Source organism: Gavialis gangeticus, unplaced genomic scaffold, assembly GCF_001723915.1.
Source record: "Gavialis gangeticus isolate Ggan-Ray unplaced genomic scaffold, GavGan_comp1, whole genome shotgun sequence".
Lineage (NCBI taxonomy): Eukaryota > Metazoa > Chordata > Crocodylia > Gavialidae > Gavialis > Gavialis gangeticus.
In genome coordinates, this window is record NW_017728991.1 from 15,401,736 (window position 1) to 15,423,705 (window position 21,970).

The 21,970-nt window shown below is 47.2% G+C and overlaps 2 protein-coding genes across 6 annotated transcripts in view; both read left to right on the forward strand.

The window, feature by feature from the left end:
• The window catches only part of TSEN54 (tRNA splicing endonuclease subunit 54), a 20,693-nt gene extending 14,600 nt beyond the window's left edge, over nucleotides 1–6,093 (forward strand). Inside the window, exons 8-11 of the mRNA XM_019518241.1 lie at nucleotides 1,213–1,862; nucleotides 2,414–2,474; nucleotides 3,882–3,998; nucleotides 5,750–6,093. Coding sequence (XP_019373786.1) covers nucleotides 1,213–1,862; nucleotides 2,414–2,474; nucleotides 3,882–3,998; nucleotides 5,750–5,900 — 979 coding nt within the window. The 3' untranslated portion in view covers nucleotides 5,901–6,093. The remainder of the gene's footprint in view (nucleotides 1–1,212; nucleotides 1,863–2,413; nucleotides 2,475–3,881; nucleotides 3,999–5,749) is intronic.
• A 4,376-nt stretch (nucleotides 6,094–10,469) lies between these two features.
• LOC109298117 (lethal(2) giant larvae protein homolog 2-like) overlaps nucleotides 10,470–21,970 on the forward strand; it is a 32,460-nt gene continuing 20,959 nt past the window's right edge. Inside the window, exons 1-3 of one of the 5 annotated variants that reach the window (XM_019518253.1) lie at nucleotides 10,479–10,561; nucleotides 11,827–12,030; nucleotides 19,019–19,122. In XM_019518253.1, coding sequence (XP_019373798.1) covers nucleotides 19,048–19,122 — 75 coding nt within the window. In that variant the 5' untranslated portion in view covers nucleotides 10,479–10,561; nucleotides 11,827–12,030; nucleotides 19,019–19,047. Of the gene's footprint in view, nucleotides 10,574–11,826; nucleotides 12,031–18,624; nucleotides 18,727–19,018; nucleotides 19,123–21,970 lie in introns of those variants that run through there. The other 4 variants (XM_019518274.1, XM_019518261.1, XM_019518282.1 and 1 more) reach the window with 4 other exon arrangements.

The window sequence follows — 21,970 nt, forward strand, 5'->3', positions numbered from 1 at the left end:
CAGCCCCCCCCAGTACTTAGCAGCCCAGAGTGCCCGAATCATCAAAGCTCCCCAAAACTTTTCTGAAGATTTGGAGAGCTTTGAATTGATTCAGACCTTTTAATTGGTCCCCTGATTTGATTCGGAGATTTGGCCACCAAATTGGGCCGAATCTCCTTCAAATTGAATCGCCACCCGAACCTTTGCATAGCCATCCAGGGCACTGCTATCAGAGAAGTTTCGTCCCAAACATGTCAATGCCGTGTGGATTATGGTGAAGTTTAAGAAAGATGCAGGAAGCAAAATGCAGTTTTTTGTAGTAGATTCACACTTCTAGGCACCTGAGATCAGATCATTTGGAAATGACAAATTACACGAGTTTGGTACTTCCAGTTTTATTCCCATTGGATTTTCTATCTGTATGTAAACCTACTCCATCCCACTGTTTCATTGGTTAGCATCTGTCCGGGGGGCCCAGGCCTGGAGGAGTGGAGGTGTGGGTGGGTCCTACAGGGCAGGACAGAGGGACAATGAACATTTTGGTTGGGAACCAAAACTGGAATAGGTTTGGGGCTTCAGTGGAGCATTTACAGAGCTGTGTGGCATGTTTAGCAATGTGTTTGCTACTCCTGTTTGGCTTTGGCCAGCATTTTGGAAATGCCAAAGTGCAACAGAGTACTTCAGAACAGGAAATATCTTACTATAGTGCAGAGGATACACAACTGTTTGCATGGGCTACTGATACATAGGGCATTTATACACAAACCTTTTCACGCTGTGACGTGCTGGAGATCTGACGTGGAGCTAACTTGATTGCTTGAGTCTGCTCCGCGTGAGAACTGATGTGCACTGCACTGTGTCGTGTCCAATTGTATAAGAGGTGAAATGCACGTCAGTGTGCAGAAAGGGTTGGTGGTGCACTTTGAAATAAAACACCTTTGATGTGTTTTAGTTAAAAAGTGTGCTGCCACTCTTTTCTCAGTGCTGATGTGTATTTCGCCATTTATACAAATGCATGCGCTGCAGTGCCAGGCACCTTTAAAAGTGCTCAGTGCTGCAACACAAGCATGTGTACTAATTGCCCCTTGTTTTTTTTTTCTCTTGCTCAGCAGACCCAACTTTGTTTCCGTTATCTGTAGAGGGGGCAAGATTTGAGTAAAGGGCTTTGCGGAAGCAAAATTCTGACTATGGATGGTCCCTTCCACACTGCCCCACTCCTATTCTTGTTTGTAGGGTACTAGACAAGAAGCAAAAGGCATCAGGAGACCCTCTGGAAGCTGAAGAGACCCTGGAAAAGGCCAGTGAGGGCCAGAGAGAGCCCATCCACCAAGCCTCCGATGGGAGCTGTTTGTCAGGGAAGTCCAAAGAGTCAGATACTGGCATTGAAACAGGGGATTCAGCCCAAGTCCCTGCTGAAACCACACAACACAGTGCGTCTCCCAGCCAGTGCCAGGATAAGGCTGGAGACTCAAGTGAGACTGCTGAGGAGAGCTATGATGGTGCCCTCTCATCCCGCTGGGACTTCTCCAGAATCATCTTCCCCAACATGGCATCTGACCATCCATGCACCTTCCTGCCCCAGCCTGACAAGAGGCTTCTCCCAGACAATGTGGCAGTCCAGGAAGTGGATGCCACCCGTTGGCGTTGGCTGATCAATCAGAAGCGTGAGAAGCTGTCGCAGAAAGAGCGGGAGCAGCGGGAAAGGGAAAGCCGGTTCAAAAATAGCATCAATGCAGACAAGGAGGTGAGGCGTTGCTCCAACTGGCAGGAGTACAAGTTGCTCCTGAAGCAGAGGAGGCAGCAGAGGTTGAGGAGACGGCCATCACACCTGTGGGATCAGGCAGTCACCCCGCTGGTGAAGCCAGATGAAGTTGCCTCATCAGGTACCTGATTTAGGAGAAAGCAACTTAAATGTAGGATGGCGGGGCCCCAGTGGGACCACGTGACTAACGCAGATAGACAGTGTGGGGAAGATTCAGCATTAGCCAGGAGGTGGCAGTAATGGGATGGAGCGGAAAGAAGGGTAAGCTCTCCTGAACACCTGGCTTAGCTGTGAACAGGAGCAGTTTCCTGAGTGGTGAAAGCCCCGTTCTGTGGATCTGGATGAACCAAGCACCAAAGTAGCCCATACAAGCCAGGGGAGATGGTGGATGGGCTTTGCCGTCTCTCCTTCTGTGACCCATGAAGCTGCTTTTTTCTCTAGCAGTGAGGGGAAAATAGTTGGGCTATCCTTGCCAGTGCTGAAACAGCAGCAAGTTAAGGGGAATAGATGTGGGAGTAAAAGCCTCTGAAGTATCAAGAAGAGGTCTTGGAGATGCCGACAGGGGTCTGGAGGCAGGTGGTTCCAGGCTTGGACTGAGCTAGGAGGAAGCATAGAGAAGTCCTTGCAGACAGAACTGAACAGTCTGATCTTTTCCTGTTTGTTCTCCCACAGCTGCTGTCCTCCAACAGATCAGTGTGCTACAGCCCTCCCACATCCTGGATGGAGCCTCCCGGTTAGTATCAATCCTGACAGCTAGGAGATTCTAGCATGCGCAGGTCTGACTGAACGTAATGTCTTGTCTCTCTTTGCGGGGTCTGAAAGATGTTCTCCATAGCGGCTTGGGAGCTGTCTAGTGTACCAGATGCCTCGTGAAGGGCTGGTATTTAGCTGAAACTGTGCGTGTCTGCAGCAGAGTACAGTAACACAGCACATATGCTTCAGGCTGATTATCACTTGGTTGTGTTAGCTCTTATTACAATGCTTGGGCAAAGTCCAGTGTACTGTAGCAAACCCTTCACATCTTGAATTCCACTCTGCATTGACTCCTGTGAGCCTTGTCCAGAGGTCTAGTTGCCTATATTTACCTAAAGCTGAGCGCTTCATTAGGGTGTGTCGTGTCATAGTTTCATAGTTTCATAGATTTAGGGTCGGAAGGGACCTAGTAGATCTTCTAGCCCGACCCCCCGCCAGGGCGGGAGAACAACAAAACCCCAAAACAAAAACGGGACTCAAATGAGTCCAGCCAGGTAGGCATCCAGCCTCTTCTTAAAGACCCCCAGGGTAGGGGCCAGCACCACTTCCCTTGGAAGTTGGTTCCAGCTCCTAGCCGCCCTAACTGTGAAGTAGTTTTTGCGGATGTCCAATCTATACCTCCTCTCCATCAACTTGTGCCCATTACTCCTTGTTATGCCAGCGGGCGCTAGGGGAAACAGCGTCTCCCCCAAACCCTTCTGGTCCCCCCTAGTGAGTTTATAGACGGTCACCAGGTCCCCCCTCAGCCTTCTCTTGTGGAGGCTGAATAGGTTCAGGTCCTGCAGTCTCTCACTGTAGGGTCTGCCCTGTTGTCCCCATGTGGGTGGCCCTCCTCTGGACCCTCTCCATGTTGTCCACATCCCTCTTGAAATGGGGCGCACAGAACTGGACACAATAGGTGTCCCTGCAATGATGCTTCCTACCCAGCTGCAGCAGTTGATTAAGATTTAAAAATCTAATCCCCAGGACTTCCAGCTGCATTTCTGTCTGGGAGAGACTTTCTGGGGCTTGTGCATGGGGCCATAGGGCAAGGCAGGGTTTTTCACCAACATCTCTCCCCAGTGGGGTGATGCAGACAGGTGTCCCAGCAGCATAATCAGTATATAGGTCTCTGCTGCTTTGGATGCCTACAACAAAGGCAACAGAAAGAGAGCAAGGTATGAGCTGGCCCATTGCAGACCAGGTCTGGCATCAGGAAGGATGGGAAACTTTGCAGACCCCCAGGTAGCTGTTTTGCAGAAGGAAGATTCTGAATGGCTCTGGAGGACTAAGGGAGTGTTAAGGGGCTGAAGCTAGACAGACTTGGGGCCTTTTTCTCTTTGCTTCCATGCATGGTGCAGACTCCTGCAGTGTATCATTTGGTTCCTGCTTATCCAATCATCTACAGGCTGCAGGAGGACACCAAGGATATGAAGATAGACTTTGATGTGTACCAGGCAGATGCTGTTGCCACCTTTAAGAAGAATGACCCTGGGAAGCCGTATGCCAGGATGTGCGTTCGGAGGTATGGGCTCTTGTGAAGAAACACAACTATGTGCCTGAATGTAAAGAAAGAACTGGCTGATGCTGTGGCAGGCTCAGGATACTGTCCTAGGCCCTGGGTCAGCCATGAGCTCAGTGCAGCAGATCCCTCAGTCTGTATAAAGCCTGTTGGACTTTTGTGGGGCTCCGTATGGGGCTAGGGGTGTCTTGCCCAGAGCTCATTGCAGGCTTGGGCAACAGGGTTATGTTCTGATTCTACTGTGCTAGCTGCTGATTTGCTTCAGGAGGGTAGTTGCCAGCACTGTCTCTATTACTAGAATATGACACTCAGTTGCTGAGCTGGTGCATAGTTCAGTCCCTATGGGCTCTGATATGTGCTACAATTCAAGATGTGGTAACAGGTTAATCGCACCTTAAATAGTAACCCAACCACACGCAAATCAGTTTTAAGGTGTGATAACAGAGTAAATGAACTGCAAAGTTATTCTATGTACAATGTGGAATAACTTTGTCTTGTTCATATCCTGCCTTAAATTGAATGTTGCCACCCATGCCGAGGACCTGTCAAAGCACCATGTACCACCCAGCTGGATGGCATACATGGTTTTATAGCTCCTGGCATACAGGAACCCTGGCCTTGGGCTCCCTGCTCACTAGGATCTGTCAAAACCCTGTGGGTCATCTAGCTGGATGGCATGCATGATTTTACAGCTTCTGGCACATGGGGACCCTGGCACCAGGCTCCCTCTGTACTGGGAGCTATAAAACTGCACATGCTGCCCTGCTGAGCAGGACATGTGTTTCTACTCATCCCTGGCACACAGGGATCCCTGGATTGGGCTTTAGCAGCCTGATTCTGGAGTCCCTGTGCCCCCCAGCTGGGGTTTTGACAATCAACTGATTGTTGGCTGGGGCTGGGGACCAGTTTGATTCCCAGTCCCTGGTCAGTTTATTGTAGATATCTCAGTTTCAGTTTGCTGGTGCAGGGGGAGCCCAGTGTCATTATCCTGGACTCCCCCTCCACCAGCAAGTAAGATGCAACTGAGAGCTAATCCCCAATCCAAAAATTGCGCATCCTGCCAGGCATGTGTATGACATGGCAGGAGATGTGATTGTTGGGATCATGGATTAGATCTCATCACTTAAAGTGAATACCTGTCAGGGACCCATATCTCTTAACACTGACACTTTTAACCTGTTGCTCCTCTGCTGTGTGCAGTCACAGCAGAAATACATCACAGGTGCAGGCAAGGAACCAGTGCAGCTGGTCCAGTACTCAAGCACTTATGAGTTAGCATTGCAATCCCCGCTGTGAGAACATGAACGCCGCTACTGAAGAACAGATAGACTCTGCAGACAACCACAAGGGGGAAAAATGCTAGCCAGATTTTGAGCCTGCTGGCCTGCATATCTGTCCCACACAATGGCAGTCAAATTTTATTTATCTGGTCATTTGTCAAGAGCCTGTGAGCTGCAATTAATTGGCAGAGCATAGAGCAACCTGCAGCTACACTTATCTTCAGCACAGGGGAGTAGTTCTTGTATGCCCTGGTGGCCTGCCTACTTAGATTCAGAGAGGTTCAGTGTTAGGCTGTAAAAATCTTAAAAAGACTTTATGACCATCTTCTCTCGAGGATGCCCTGGTAGATGTGAGGGCCACCTTCGTGCTAGCATTGATGTGCCTTTGCTGATCTGTGGGTCTCAGAAGTTCCCCATGGAGTCTTCCATTTCTGTGCTTTGAAAAAGACAGTATTTCTTCCCTTCCCTTTCCAGGTTTGACGAGCAGATCCCATCCTTGCGAGCGGTGAAGCAGCTGGCCTACCAGAGCCAGGATGTCCCTGTGGTCTTTGCCTTGGTGGACAATGGAGATGTTACTTTTTACTCGTTCAAGGAATTCAAGCTCCCAGTTGATATTTATCACTGAAGCTGCAGTCTCTTGGAGAAGTGGCTTTTGGCAAAAGGAGGAACTTTACTCAGGACCTGATCTCTTGATTCATGGCATGTTATACCAGTGAACAACGTGGGGCAGGGTGTGGCGAGTGGCGACCGCCCTCAGGTGCCGCCGGCAGCATCGGCGGTGCTTCTGTCGGGGGTGCACCGCTAATCTCAGCGGGTGCACATGGTTATACCACACAGAAGCTCTGATAACAAATTAACTTGCAGAATGAGGAGATGCTTTACCCATTGCTCCAGACTTTAGCCACCCAGGGGCTGACTCATTCATAAAAGCCAAATATAATTCAAACAGCCAAGTGCCATCTCTGTACAGCTTACCCGGGTGTTTCCTGATGGGAGCACACACTGCTTTGTTTTTTAAGCTACTGGTCCTCCTGCTCTGCCCATGCCATGGACCACTTCCTCTTATGTCCTCCAGATGTTTTGCTGTTCCCCTGGACCATTAGAACAAGCTTCTCTAATGACCCACATCATACTTTGAGGGCCACTGACTTAGGCCAGTGTGTGAAAGCAACCAGGCTGAATGGTTTGAGAATCACTCTTGGATGTCAGTCAGATTCGGCATAAGTTAATGAGGTCAGTACTGGAATAGCAGGGCTCTGTCACTCACCTGTGTAAATGCCCATCAGATAAAATCCTTAGCTGTCATTTTGGTGTAAAAAGAACTAAGTCACTTCAATAAACCTCTGCCACAGGGCTAATGAATCCAGCTTTGCCATGGCATATATATGATGGCAGGAGACTGCAGTCCTGTGCCAGTCAGTACCAGGGATCTCAATCCTGCAGAGACAAGGGAAGCACTTTGTGAACCAAAGGTATCACAAAAAGCCTTAAGGCACTTTGGAGGAATGTCCTAATGTTGTACTGTAATGTTTGCATTAAGATGGGTCATTGCAACACAGCATCATCCCAGGTCAGAGCTACAGCATGAACATCAGCACCTGATGTCAACACCTCTAACAACCTTGGTAGTGTGGCCCTCTGTTTCCATTTGATGTTATCTTTCCTAAATGCAGGTGCATGTTTCTCTCTCAAGCAAGATGAGCTCATGTAAGACTCCCAGATCCTTCATAAGCCATGTAGTTCTCTGGCTCTTGCATTCCAGGCTGAGAACCACTCTTCCATATCTTTGAACTAACCCCAGGCCTCATCATGGGGATCAGGACTCTCCACCTGAATATTCGGGGGCCAAACATGCTTTAACCTCTATGCAGAAATGCCAACGTGACTAGTGCCGGAAAATCCTGCTTTGTGGATAAAAGGACTCAGCATTGTTGGGCTCAGGGTGCAGCTTTCTTCAGAAATGTTACAGAAAATATTTTAGATGCATTTTATTTGATAACCTCTATTTGGATGATTTGTTGTTATTTTTGCTGGAGGAGATTTAAAGGCTAAAGTATTAAAAGAGCCTTGCCCAACTATGCAAGCTTCTGAGTGTGGTTATTTCTTTGTCCTTTGAAGGAAAATTGTCAGCAGTGCCTTGTCCTCTGAGGCAGCTGCACGAGGAGCTGCACTGTTATTGAACATAGGCAGAGAGTTGCTACGGTCTGTGTCTGGTGATTGGCCTGCTGATGGTATCTGTGCCTGGGATGTTATCAGCATGGCGCATCTTTCTTGTATGGTCTCTTGGATACCACACCAAAAGGTCGGGGTGCCTTCCCCTCGTTGGTTTATGTGGCCCTGTGCTTGTTAGATCATCAGCCAAGGGTCTGGGCTGCTATATAGATACCTTAACGTACCCCTTTGTAACTGCTGAAAAGGAATATGTTGTATTCTCTGCCTTCTGCCTGCCAGACTACTTAAAGGCCTGACTTGGTGGTGGCTCCATTCTGTTAACTCAGCGCTTTTCTTGTACACCTCAGGTGGTGTGGGGAGAGCTGAGAACAGGCAGAGCAAGAAGAGCTACAGTCAGAGCCACAGGGCTTGAATTTATCCATAAGTTAGGTGGACACAATTCCCGGTGACTTCAGTCAGCACTGTGTATGCCTACACAGTAGTAGGATTGTATCAGTGGACTCTACAGAAGCTTACTGGATGAGTTTCGCTAGGGGAAGAGACTCCCTGATTCAGCACAAATCAATTGCCGTTTAATAACCACTGTGGGGAGGATTGAGAAACAGCAGGACCGTGGCTCAGCAGTGCAACTTCTGCTGCCTGTCCCAAAGGGGAGCGTGATGCTGACTGATGTCCAGCTTCCCATTCAGCCTGTGTCCTGGAATAACTGGATTTTGCAACAGGATGGCAGGAGGGAGCTGGCAAGAGGTGTCTTAATTAAAATTTCTGTTTTGACCTGTACTGCTGAAAAGTTGCCTCTGGCAGAAGACTGTGCAAGGGGCTGTTGCAGGGTTGTAACCTTTTCTTATGCTGCCAAGGTGTGACAGGGCATCGAATGGCATTTTGCAGCCCAATGACCCACTGGCACATTCTTTCCAGGCATGTAGGTGTTCCCTGGCCCTGGATCACATGCTGTCTCCCCAGCACCATTGAGAGGCAGCCAGGCAAACCAGGAATGGTTGCAATCCTGCTCCCAGCTGTATGAGTTCCAGTTGTGCGAGACCATAGTTATGGTAAGCTATAGTAAGCTATGGTGCCGAAAAGCAATATTGGAAAAAGGGGCCTCCTGACCACTGGAGAAAGAAAAAAATAAATGTGAACTAATGAACAAAAAGATGTTGAAGGGAGTATGAAAACAGCTACAAATATAGAAGCTGGAACTTACTAGTGAGAATGCAAGTGTGTGAACTTGGCAAACAAAACAAAAATGAACATCTTGACAGAGAGGTGAGTGGGCACGAGATGGCAGGTGGAGGGGGGGGTGGTACACACATGTAAATGCAGGAGTTGGGAGACCAGTTCCTTGCAGAGACTTTGGGGAGCGGGAATAAAGTGGTGTCTCTATTGGTCAAGGACAAGCTTCTCCAGGTTGGGCTGACTGTTAATCAGACCAACTGGTCTGCTGTTCAACGACCATAAATGTTTCTGAACTTTTGTCACCAGACACATTTCCGAGTTGCATTTTCTGCAGAATCTGGAAGACGGCTGCTAGTGTTGGCTGGTTTTGTTCAATATCTTCACCAATGATCTGGAAGATGGGATGGAGCGCACCCTCGGCAAGTTTGCGGATGATGCCAGGCTGGGTGGAGTAGCAGATACACTGGAGGGTAGGGCTAGGCTTTGGAGAGACCTTGACCAATTGGAAGATTGGACCAAGAAAAATCTCATGTGGTTCAATAAGCACAATGCAGAGTTCTGCACTTAGGACAGAAGAATCCCGCGCACCAGGAGCAGGGTGCCCAGGTGTGGGACCAGTGAGCTGTTTCTGAATCGCACTGTTGCAGGAGCGATAGGAGCTGGGCAGCTCGGGCAGCCTCTGAAATGGATCCTTTATCTTTCCCACTGGCTCCAAAGCCTTGGCTCATCTTGCAGACTGCACGAGCCAGCTCCTATCCCACCTATTACACATTTAAGTGGCAGGCAGGCATTTAAGTAGACTGCTATTCCACTTTGCTCGAGTCACTTAAGATGAAGGTAGGTTACAAAAGTAATATGAAGACTAAGACACCCAAAGGAGTGAGAAGGAGGTCTCTACCCTTTGTGCACACGTTCATTTAAAAGGCTGGAGTAGGGTGGAGCAGGATTCTGTTCAGATGCTTCAGCACCATGTAAATGGCCGCTCCCTGGAGTAAGATCCGGCCTGATGCACTTTGGCACCCTGTCCGAAACCAGCCGTGTGTCTGCTGGTCATTTCAACCCTCTGAACCACCCATCCTTTGAAACAGGTCCAGGTCCAGAGATGCCATCTCCCTCTGTAGGAGGAAGAGGCAGGTGATTAGCAGCGTTAGCACCCTGGGAGGGACTGGCTAAGCAGCGGCTCTGCAGAAAAGGCCCTGGGTACAGTGGACAAGAAGTTAAATATGAGCCCGTGTGTGGCAAGGAAGGCTAATGGCATCCCGGGTTGCATGGAGAGAAGCGATGCTTCCCTTCCGTCCTCCGAGGGGAGACAGGCTGGACAGGTGGGGATGCCCTGGAGGTGGGAGGCAGCCAAGCCCCTCAATCCCTTTCTCCTCAAGTACCTGCATGGGGGTGCTGCCTCCCCCCTGCACCAGCAAACCTCTCACCCCAGGAGGGGGGCCTGCCCCTACCCCTGTCCCCGCCCCCGAGCTCAGGGGGTGCTGGGAGCGCCTCTGCCCCGCGCGGAGGCACACGGCCGAGTCCGAAGGCTCGCTGCTGTTGCAGGTACGTCCAGGTCGCAGGGGGTGGGCGGGGCCGCCACCTCATGAATAGTAATAATTCTATTAACATATCCGGGTTGAGTCCCGGCGGCCGCGTTACCGGGCGGAGAAACATCTCCCGGCGGGGTCTCACTGGAGGGTGGGAGCGATGTATTATTCATGAGCGGTCAGGGCTGCCAGCGGATTGGCCAGCCGGGGAGGGAGGGGCGCATCAATGAGTCCCAAGCGCGTGGAGTGGGCGTGGCCTCGCGCCCCGCCCCTCATTTGCATGCCGGTGAGCCCCGCCTCGCCCGCCCCGCCCCCAGAGGTGTCCAGGAAGGAGTGGCGGCGGCGGCAGGAGCGGTGCTGGGGCGCCGCCGCACGGACTCGCGGCGCCAGGCCTGTTCCGGCCCGGCGAGTGAGTGAGTGAGGGACGGAGTGAGTGAGGGAGGGTGGCGGCAGCAGCAGCAGCGGGGCCGCGGGCTCCAGCTGCCCCGCGCCCGGCGGGAGGGACGGTTGCCCCCGCGCGGGGCTCCTTCCCCCTCCCCCCCGGACCGGTACCTGTCTCACCCGGCTCCCCTCAGCTCGGGAGCTCCTCCCCCCATGAGCTTGGGGGTCCCCCTCTCCCCCTCCTATGGGCTCGGGGGTGTTGTTCATCCCCCCCTTCCTCCGCATGGGCTCGAGGGGTGTCTGTTCCCCCTTCCCCGGCGCCAGGCCCCTGCTGTTAGTTGTAGGGCCAAGCCTCCCCTGGGAGAAGCGCGTGTTTGCCCCGGGGTAGGAGAGCGGCTCGCACTGACTCGCGTTCGCATTACCCACCTGAGACGCCCTGCCCAGCGGTCGTCGCTCCATGACAAACAAAGCCAGGAGTGTTGCCTGCCCGCGTTGCACCCAGCGAGCTTCTCCCTGGCACTCGTGTGCAAGCTCCTATAGCTGCTTCTCGCCAGCTTCCTGATTTCACCCTTGACCAGAGTCATGGGTATTAACTGCTTGTATCCCCTGCTGCGTTCGCCCGTTGAGCTGTGGGAAGAGATCAGGTGTGGTCATCCTGGCCCAGGGATACTGTTTCGTCCCAGGGCTGCCTACTTGTGGGGGAGCATTTAGTGTTTCTGAGAGAGCCTCTCCAAAATCTGCCCCGCGTTTCCACATCGGGAATGCAGGTTCCTGACATGTCGCCTTTTGCAGGATGAGGATTAATCCTTGCAAAACAGTTAGACTGAAGGCTGCAAAAGGCAGTCTTGGTATTCCTAGAGCAGGGCCCTTGACCGGTGATGACACTCAGTTTCAGAAAGTGATAGCCATGTGAGAAGGGTTATGCCTCTGATGTATAGGGGGTGGATTTGACTGAACTGTCAAGGCCGCTTATTATTGCTTGTAACTGGCTATCTTACTGACTACGAGGTACCTTTCTTTGAGAGCGCTCCAGGTGACCAGACCGCTCTGACTTGCGGAGCGCAGGTTGAAACGCCCGGAAGCAGGATGTTTGGTGAAATCCCCTTGGCTGAGGAACTTCCTGCTTCTGGACAAGAAGATGAGCCTGTATCGCCTGTGAAACGACAGTGCAAAACTAAAGGCCTTGAAAGCCGTCTTCCTGGCATTTTCATAAAAATGCTGTCTTAATAAAGGAGAGACTTGGGATGGCCCATAGGTGCAATGATTCACTGTTGTGTTGTGCTTAATGCCCAGATGCTGTGGTGATAAGCGGCCTCACAGGAACTCTGCAATGTGATCTCTAGAATGGTTAGACAGTAACTTCAGCGGCTTTGTGCAGCATGGTTACGAGAGCTGAAAATGGATAGGAAGGAAGAGAGGTTGCCTCCTTTCTAGTACCGGAGGTCTTAATAGAAGGATTGCCTTGAGACCCATCTTTCCCCGTTCAGGACTGCCCAGGTAACTCTCCCTGTACTGCTGATTGCCAAAGTGATTGTGTCAGTTCAGCCAATGCTTTATTTAGAAAAGCCTATAACCAATTTCTAACTGCTTTTGAATCAGGTTGACTACATTTTAGGACCTCTCCCATCTGGGTAGGGGGTGGAGGGAGATTATACTATTTCACCATGCAGGGGTGCTGTCAAAGTGAAACTACCAGGATTAAACATCCTTGTGTATACAGTTAACATGCTGTATTTACTTTTGTGGCTGCTCCTCAAACATAATATTACAAGTGCAGGGCAGGTCTCTAATTAAAGGTCTTGGGTTGAGAGATTGGCAACAGCGAAAGTTGAATTTCTGCATCAGAAAGAAAAGGTGAGCATTGCAAGCAGTTCTTCCCACTTCCTTCTTTCTCCTTATTTGCTGTGGAAATAAGGAGTCTTTATGATGGTCTGCTCTAGACTTTCCAGATTTCTGGCCTCAAATGTTTTCACCAAATGCTGGGAGCTAGACTTAACTTCCGATGTCAATTTGTCTTTTTATTGGGAGAATGTAGCAGGCTTTTCACTGTAACAGGTAAATTTCTTTTTATAGAGGGGTGTTGCTGTCCTGTGGCACTTTGAAACCTTGTGTGCTTGTATCCCTCATGTTGGGGCAATAAAGGAATCTTATTGACATATGAGGTTTGCACAACTGCTGGATCTGTAGTAATTAGACAACTTACAGTAGCTGTTAGCACTGTGCTGTGATAATGCATTGAACTTGCATGACTGACCTGAACAGCATCCAGTTACCATTCAAGTTTGCCCAGAATCTGTCTTTCAAGCCTCACTTAGCAATGCATATGTTGGGAGGAGAGAGGGTGAGGCACTGTCTTGTGTTGCTTGTAATGTGCAAACCACCTACTCAATCATTTGACTTGATGACCTTCCCATATTTGCACACACAATAAAAATGGAGAAGAGAACCTCCCTCATCCTTTTCCTCAGTCTGTTTGGGACTGTTCTCTTCAGGATGCATTTTAATATGTTATCAAGTTTCTTTAAAAATTACAAGTGATGGAATTTCTCTACTTGCTACACTTTCTTTCAGGCTTTCCTGGTATTTAGTCTTCCTTGACTTCATGCAGCCATTCCCAGTCTAAATCTTACTCTGAAAGGGTAGTCAGTTAGAAATACTTGCCTTGAATCAGAGCTTCATAAATTAGCGGGGCATCTTGATTTTCCAGGCTCTTCTGTTCTACCAACTCTTCCAAGATTTTTCTTCTGCTTTGTAATACATTTTCACTTCAATATCACGCTTGACCACCAATTTTTTTTTTATTTTTTATTTTTTTTATTTATTTTTTTTAGTGTAGCAGCTGAGCTAGGTTTAGAGACAGTAACATGATCAGCTGGAGTTTACTAGGCCATAGAGATTGTCTAATAAAAAAATCTGTCAATTGCCTTTTATTGTTGTACTTTTCAAGCTAACAAGGGGCAGATAGAAAGTGACCTTTAACATACTGTGTCCTCCTTGGCTATGTCTGGCAGATCTTATCTGTGCTTGGAGTCATTAGCTCACCTCTGCACAGTACCCTTGAAAACACAGAGGCTGAATGAAGCATTGCTTACTCTTCCTTAAATCTTTTTAGAATCAAGGAACAGCACCAAATTATGCCTGGTGCTATTCTGGTACAAATGTTGTTGCTAATATTTGCTTACATTTTGGGTCTCTCTGAGTATTAGAAGTCATTTAGACTGCATCTCCAAGTAGGCCTTGGCATTTATAATGTCCGATGTCCAAGCACTGTAAAAGCAGCACTAATTTCTTAACTCTCCAATGAAGCAACTTGTATTTGTGGAATTTGAGATGGGAGGAAAAAATGAAGTGATTGCCCAAGGTGACACTAAATCAGTGGCAGTGGGGTTATTAAACTTTGATCCCTTCCAGTCTTGCCCTCTTTCCACTGGGACTTGACCTCTCTGAGAACGCTGTACAGAATGGCATGTCTTCTCTTCAGCATTTCACCAGACACATTTGGGGAGTGAAACAACTGTGCTTGATACCCTATGAAGGGCACTGCACCCATCTAATCATTCTCTGGGATTCCAGGAAGCGCACATCTGTCATCGGATAACTAGCTGCAGGGTATCACCTTTGTGACCATCTCCTCTGGATTTGGGAGGTGGCTTAGATGTTAAAGCAGTGTTTGTCTTGTGGGCTTTGCGCATGCTGAAAATGTGACAGCTATTCTGCAGTGCTGAATAACGGTGCAGTTATAGATGGGGCTCAGGTATGTTTTTACTAAAATCTGGGCCAGGTTTTCTGGACAATTCCCTGTCTATTCTACTTCTTACACTGTTGATAGCAAGAGCATTAGGGTAGACTGTTATCATTGGAGAGGGGGCCTATTCTACTATTTCCCATGGTTGCTACTCCTGGTGAAACTCCTGGTGGGAGTAGGAAAAATAGGAGAGCCCCTGGTATATAAGAATACTTACTGGCAGTTCCTGTAATGGAGCACTGGATCTTTTGTAATTTAAACAAAGCTTTGGTGGAGATCTGGGCTTGCTGCTGCCCTGTCTTTAACAGCTATTGTCTGATGCTCAGATGAAAATCTCGCCTGGGAGTGTTCCCTGGTGCCAGAGATCTGAGGGAAGCTGGAGAGGGGAAGGAGAACAACAGCAGCAGGCCAAAAGCCTAGAAATGTTCTTGATGATGCCCTGCAGCACTGGAGAAAAAGCTGTTAAATCTTGGCCTATCGATGGGAAAGTCAACAAGGATTGGTTAGGAAGTATAAATTGAGGGGACAGAACCCCCCTGCAAATAGCTGACTAGTAATGAATAAATGGTTACAAATCTCAGTTACAAACAAAACGCTGATACACAAACATATATACATCATACACTTCTTGTTCATACCGCACAGTGCACTATGTTATGGCCACACCACCTTGGTGTGTTACAGCTGGGTGAATTACCCTTACTTTCTGCTACCTTTAGATAGATATCTGTACCAGTTCCTTATCTTGTCTTCACCCTTTAGGCTTTGCCCCCCATTTACTCCATCCCACTTGGGTCAAACAACGCTTTCCAGTTGATCTGTGCTCATATACTCGACCCCTCACCTTTGTAGAAGTGCAATTCCAAGTAGGCTAGTTGTACGTATTCCCTCACCATGAAGTATAACCCCTTCCTCACTAACAGGAAACAGACTTTCCAGATTACTAATCTGATTCATAATGAAACCACTCAGAATTTCCCATTCCCTCCTCTCTTTCCCTACTAATCCGTACAGGACATTGTCAAGATCTATACGTTAACTTCGTCCGTCCCACCACTTTGAAGAAACGCTGTGTTCTCCCCATACCCTTTGAGCGACAGGGTATTCCCATAAGCTGTATCATTTCTATCGTGGCAGGCCCTACCTTTTGTCTCTCTCTGACTACTAAGATTTTCCTGACTACTCGTGTTTTCCTTTCCAACGTTTCCCTACTAGCTCCTTCCAGATCTACTCTACTTGTCCCTCTGGCAGTTTGCTGATATCTGTTACCACGTCCCTCTCCTGATCTCTTTCAGAACTTTTTGCATCACCCCCTCGACCCACAACCCCTCCAAGCTGTGGTGCTTTGGAAAATTCCACCCCTGCTGTGGCATTCAAGGGTATTTGTGTAATATTTATGTGAACTGAGAGCCAGGAAAGCTTGAGGAGCCAGCTTTAGGGTTCCTTTGTAAGCCTGGATGCAAGGCATTGTTGTTCTCTTCCTCCTTGTTCGCACTCAGTATGGAAGGAAATTTGGGGTATTGTTACTTGTAGGTAGGCTGACATTCCCTTTTGCTGAAATGTGGACTTCACCTAGCAGAGATGTAAGGCTGAAGAGCGCAGAGGTTGTGCTAAGAGGCTGAGACTGCAGTTTCTTCTAGGCTTTGCTTCCCTGGAAAATAAGAGCATCAACTACACAAATGATATGGCTTCCAAGACCAATAGCGGATTCCATTCTGACTGCTAGTAGCCACAGCCATTGCAGATGCTGTCTGTGACCAATAGTAGCTGTGTGCACAATCTGTAATTGCACAGTGCACAGACCTGCAGTTTTATGTCCATCAGTAAGATGTATGGAGGAGAGATTTGAGCTAGTAAAACAGAGAGGTCATGGGATTTTTTCTGGCATCAGAAATACTCTCTTGTACTGTATAACAAGCATGCATATGCTCAGGCCAAAACCTTGGTGGTTAATTACTGTTATGACAGGTATGCCATGATCAAATCAATCTTTCCTTGGTGGCCTCTTGCTAAAGTTTGTGCATCCTTTGAATAGCTTATTCTTTTGCGTATTTTGTGTCTCCCCTCTTTGTTTTCGTTCTTCCTATTTTTCTTCTCTTTCAGGAATTCTCTGGTTGGATGTTAAACCCCAGTATAAATTACTGCTATGATTTTTTTGCTTTGTGGCAAGTCATCTTTTCTGTCTGTAACAGAACCAGCGCATCAGTTTGCCAAGGTGCTGCATCTTGGTGCCAGCTACTGCTGGGACTTCTTAGTCAGAAGCCGGTCATTGTGGTCTGAATTGTGAATGCTGTGTCTCTTGGCACACGCATGTAAAAGCAGAGTGGTTTTAGATGCAATTAATAGTGTTCCTAAACCTTGTAGCAGGGCATGGGCAGCTGCACTGGAGTATTGTATCAAAATAAAACCCACTCTTCCCTTTGCCTTGTCTCTTCTGTTCTCGTTTATTGGCACTCTAGGGATCTCCATTCCTCATGTTGGTAAAACCAGGAGTGCAGGTTTCTGAAGCTTCCCTGTGAGTTTGCCGTGTTTAACAAGTTTGGGGGATTGATTGAAAATGGGAAAGGGTGTGTCTCTCTTGGCGCTTTCCCTTGCCTGGCTGGCTCAGGGCAAACATGGGCGGGATATTTTTTCCTTGCATAGCAGAGAAGCTTGTCATTGCTCTACCAGCTTCTGCACACTTTCAAGTGGAGAGGGCTACGTGCTGGGAGCCTGCAGTCTTCCAGAGGCACTGCCATGCGAACCTGCTGAACAGTTTTGTGTGGAGCCGTCCTAGCATCTTTTTGTGAAAACAGCTTTCATCAGATTCTCTCGTAGGGACTTGCTTCGAAACATGTTCATTCTCCACCTTTTGCCTGCTTTCCTCCTTTGGTGGTGTTTTCCGGTTCCCTGCAGTCTGGGTTTCAGGTAGCAGACAGCTGGGTTCTATCTTTTTTTCCCACACCTGCTTCTGCTAACAATAGTTTTCTGCCAATTTTTCCCACCTTTGGTCATGCAAATGCAGCCTAGTGGCTCCCATTCATGCATCTCTTTCTCAGTGGCAAAGGGAGCAGGGACCAGTTGGGAAGCTGAGGTCTAAGTGACTGTTTGAAAACTAAATACTGGAAAGGGAGGTCAGGCAGAGAGAATTTTACTTTCCAGCCTTTTGTTAAGTACCTGCAGCAATTTCACAGTCTTCAGAAGTGAGCATCCTGAGTCCACTGCAGTCAGTAAGAGATGCAAGCTGTTGGCACCTCTGATAGTCAGACGGTACATTACTCGGCAGTATTGAGCTTTGAGTTTATTCACGGGATGCTTGCTCCAAATTGTTGGGAGACTCTTACTTTACAATAGTTGCCTATCTTTTCTTAATCAGTCCTAACTTGCTAATAAATTTTGGAGTAGTCGTAACCTTTGGGGGACCCCCTTGACAATGTTGAGTGGTGAACCAGGACTCCATATTGGGGTTCTCCGTGTCGAGATGCAGAAAAGACGGGGCTTCCTCCAGCAAAATTTGCTGATTTTGTTAATTTTGTCCTTTGCTTTTGCTCTCCCTTCACACTGTGGTGGCCTTGCTGGGAGCTTGTAATAAAACCCTGCAAGAATGGCTGGCTGATTTATGGTCTTTGGTCGATGACCTCATTATTGGCTGGAATGCAGAGATACCCATTTGTTTGTATAGAAGCGCCAACAGGCAGCCAAAGCTTTCTCCTAGTTCTTGGGCTTGCAGTGGGAGGGCAGTGATCTCCATCACGTAGCACAAGTAATTGGGTTGGACAAGTGGCCCCCCTGTCCCTGGGGTCAGGTATAAAGTGTAACTCACGTGGAGCGAGGTGGGAATTCAGTGCTGTTGTTTCTAGAACACTTAGTATTACTGGCAAATTCTACCAAAGGTTACACATGTCCTTTTAAATCCATATCCGTGGTTTTAAATCTTCAGCTCTAACCATCTTTTCTTTTCCTTGGAGCAGTGGGAGATTCTGGCCATGCTACATCTATATTCTGATGTCACATAGTGCTGTTGCTAGTCTGCCAGGTCAAGGCAGTTCATTTCTGTATCGAGTGCCTCGCCTGGATCTTAAAAACCATAGTGCAATGATTAGAATTACAAGGTAGAGAGAACTGTACTGAAACTTGTTACCTTTTGGCTGTGCATTGGGCCACAGGTGCATGACTCTTCCCCCTCCCCTCCCCTCCCTCCCCAGCAGAGAATTAAGCTTGAGGTTTTACAAAAGCAGGTTAATAATTAACATAACTACTCTCCAGGCAACACCTGCACTTTGTTGTAGGAACAAAGTCAGCCTAAAATGTTTACTTCCCTTCCCCCTCTCTCCCCCCACAAGCCATAGGATTACCTGGGTGGAGCTGATACTAGTCAATACTGCTATAAAACATGGGCGTTAGATAGTCTGTACAGCTGGACCTATGTCTGATGGCTGTGCTGCTGCTTGTTGTCTGTCTTAAATGAGGTCAGGGTGTGGGGGGAGCTCAACATTGCAAAGTGTAAATTTTACTGGATTAAAAATACCCCAAAGATTTTAGAATTGGTCTAACTGAGTGACAGGAAAATGGGATTATGTGAATTTTTTACTATTCCTTAAAAGTGAGTTTTAGCTACTTTATTACTGTGGTGTCTCCTCCTGTCCCGATTTTAAAGTGTGTTAGAACTGGGCTTTTTATTTTGGTTAAACAGCTAACTGTTTTCCCTTTTAAAACTCCACTTGTTTAATACAGCTTTGCTTTTCTTTCTTTTTCTGCTAGGTTTTGGTGCCAAGCTGTTGGAGGGGAAAATGAGAAGGTTTTTGAGATCTGGCCATGATCCTGTGAGAGAGAGGCTCAAGCGTGACCTTTTCCAGTTTAACAAGGTATGGTGGCTTCCTCTCTCAAGCTTTAAAGGAAACCAAGTATGAAGGGTAAAAGCCTCAAGAGCCCCTGAGGGTGAGGAGGAAAGTTCTCTAAGGTGTGTATGGGAAAGCAGGATTGGCTCATCCTTGATAAAGCAGAGTTGTTTCTGTTCAGTTCCCCCTCAAATCTGATAAGTTCATATGGCCTGTTAATTGAAGACATTCAGGTATTCTTGAATTTCACTAGCCTTTGAGAAACCATGTTCTGATCTTAAATCCTGCCAGGGAAAGTTTCTTTCTTTGAGCATGGGGAAGTATTTCATTGTGACCATATTCCTGTTGTGACTAGCTCTTGACACCAAAGTGCCATGGAAAAAGTGCATGTTCTCACGACACCTCCTTGAAGGAAGTAAAATAGTATCTCCGTTTTACCAAGCACAACTCAGGGGGCATCCAAACCTCAAGCCTTCGGGCTTGGGCCTGCAAATAGGATGCCCACCAAAGAATTTGGAAACATCTGAAGCCCCAGATCAGGGTGGAGGATGTTTGCTGGTATTAGGGCAGCTTATGGTTCTGGACTGACTCATGGATTTGGAATCTGATTTGGCAATTTGGCTTGGAATATGGAAAAATTTTATATTTAAATAAAGTAAAATGGAGATTTTTACCAATGTCACAACCTGGATGTGGATGAAAATGGAGGTTGTCCCTTGGCTAAAGCCACCAAGCGACTCTATTATGAGCCCTATTCTGAGACAGTTCCTTTATTAATGCAGAAGCAAGTCAGTGGTATTGAAATACAGGTAACTACAGCCCACTTGATTGGTAAATGTTATTTAGCTGTCATCCCGCTGTTTTGTATGAGTTCATTCCAGACCCTGGAGAGGCTCTACTCCTATAAACAGGGAACAGAAACACCTCAGCTTTGGTATCTCCATTCTAGACAGGCAGCATTTTGCTTGTTCTGTCTAGAGTGCAAGCTATTCTGGCCCAGAACTTTGCATGTTCAACTCTATGTAAAATGCCTAGCATACCTTTGCTCTGTAAATGAGCACTTACTGTGCTTGCGGTTTAGATTTCTTTTTAATTTGTGAATTCAGGACTTAAAGTATTGGGCTCCAAAATATGTGGAATAGGTAACTGGAGTCAGGGTGAGAAACAATCTTTTTGTGCAATGCGTGACACTATCTTGACAATGGCATTCATGTTCTTTCTCTTAAGTAAAATGCAAACAAAAGACATCTCTGAACTAGAATGTGTTTAAACACATGCTGAATTCCATGCACCCACAAAATTGATTGTAGCAACAGGTGTTTCCAGTTCAGCTCCTCCTGTTACTGAGCAAGATGCTTCTGTCTCAGTGGGACCTACTGTCTTGACATTGCCTTCTAGCAGGAGATAAAGGATTGGGTGATGCAGCAGGACTGGAAAAAAATTTTAATTGGAAAAGAAACTTGAAAGTTTGTAAAGTTGTTAGAGCTTATTTTACTGGAGGCTTTCTGACTTCATTTGAATCAGTCCTACACATGCAGATATTACTGCATTTTTGAGATGATGATTTACTGGCTCTAACTAGTGATTTATTTTTAGTGGTGAGTCATAATGGTTAAACACCTCGTCATAATATACTAACATCTTCAAGCAAACCTAACCCCTTAGTATGTTTTTTGCTAGAAGGGGACTGAGTGGAAGAGCTCTTGGTACTTAAAGCAGGTACAGCTTTTTAGCAGAATCCTGTATCTAACACTTTGCTGAAAAAAAATGGTTCTAAAATGTCCGGGTCCCATTCTTTTTATTTCTTGAGATAATAGAAGGCATTTGGAGGAGTGAACCTTGGATATAATGGACACCTCTATAAGATTAGTTAGTTTGAATGGGTCTTAGTCCCACCTGTGCTTTATGATAAAAGCCACAGCTTTGGCAGGCAGTGAAGAACTTGAGGATGTTTTCTCCTGCTATTCAATTATTTTGGTGAGTAAAGGTAGGACTTTATTAACACTTATGTTTCTTTTTCTCTAGTATCTTCCTGGTTACATGCTTTCAAAGTTGTTAAATGCAATATAAAACGAGAGCCTGTTTAGGAGAACATTAGCCTAGATTTTTTACCTAGTTTCAAATGGAAGTGTACAGTTACGAAGAAATACCTCCCATCCTCTAAACATCTGACTACTAATTTTGGTGCTTGACATGCTTGTGGGGACTAAGATGATGTAACAGATTTGGTCAGGAGGCCTTCTGAGTTCCCACCTACTTTCTATTGTGTGTAGTTTAAGAGTCCTCAATTTTATACACATGTTCAAAGTAATTAATGAGATTAGTAGTCATATGTAGCTACGGTAGCAGTGCAAGCAACTGACCTTTAGCACATAAAAACTTCAGTGGACAACGAAGAGAGAGCTGTGTCCCTGAGCCATAGACCTGCATTCCTTATCCAGGGGGAGGACACGTTGTTTGCTAACTTTGGCACTGGTTGTTCCTTGATTTCTCTTCTCTCCATTCTGGAGTCCACTTTTTGTACTTCACTTGCCACCAAATGGTATATGAAGGAAAATCAAACACCCTCATAATATGGGCACTACCTGTTTTTACTGCTCTGGTTTCCTACATGGCAAGAGGAAAATTCTCTCGTATTCAGCAAGGTCAACTGGTGGTGATAATGTATCCATTAGCAATCCTGAATTGCTGGGGGAAAAACATATTTCTGGAATTTTCCCTGGACAGCACTTATTAAGCTGTTCCATTGTCCTAAAAAGTAGAGACTGGGCAAACGTTCTTGGTGGACAAATCTGTTAGACTAAAAGGCTCCTAGAAAGCTAAGTATGCATACTTCCTTAATTGATTTCCCCCCCCCCCCCCTTCTAGGGGGAAG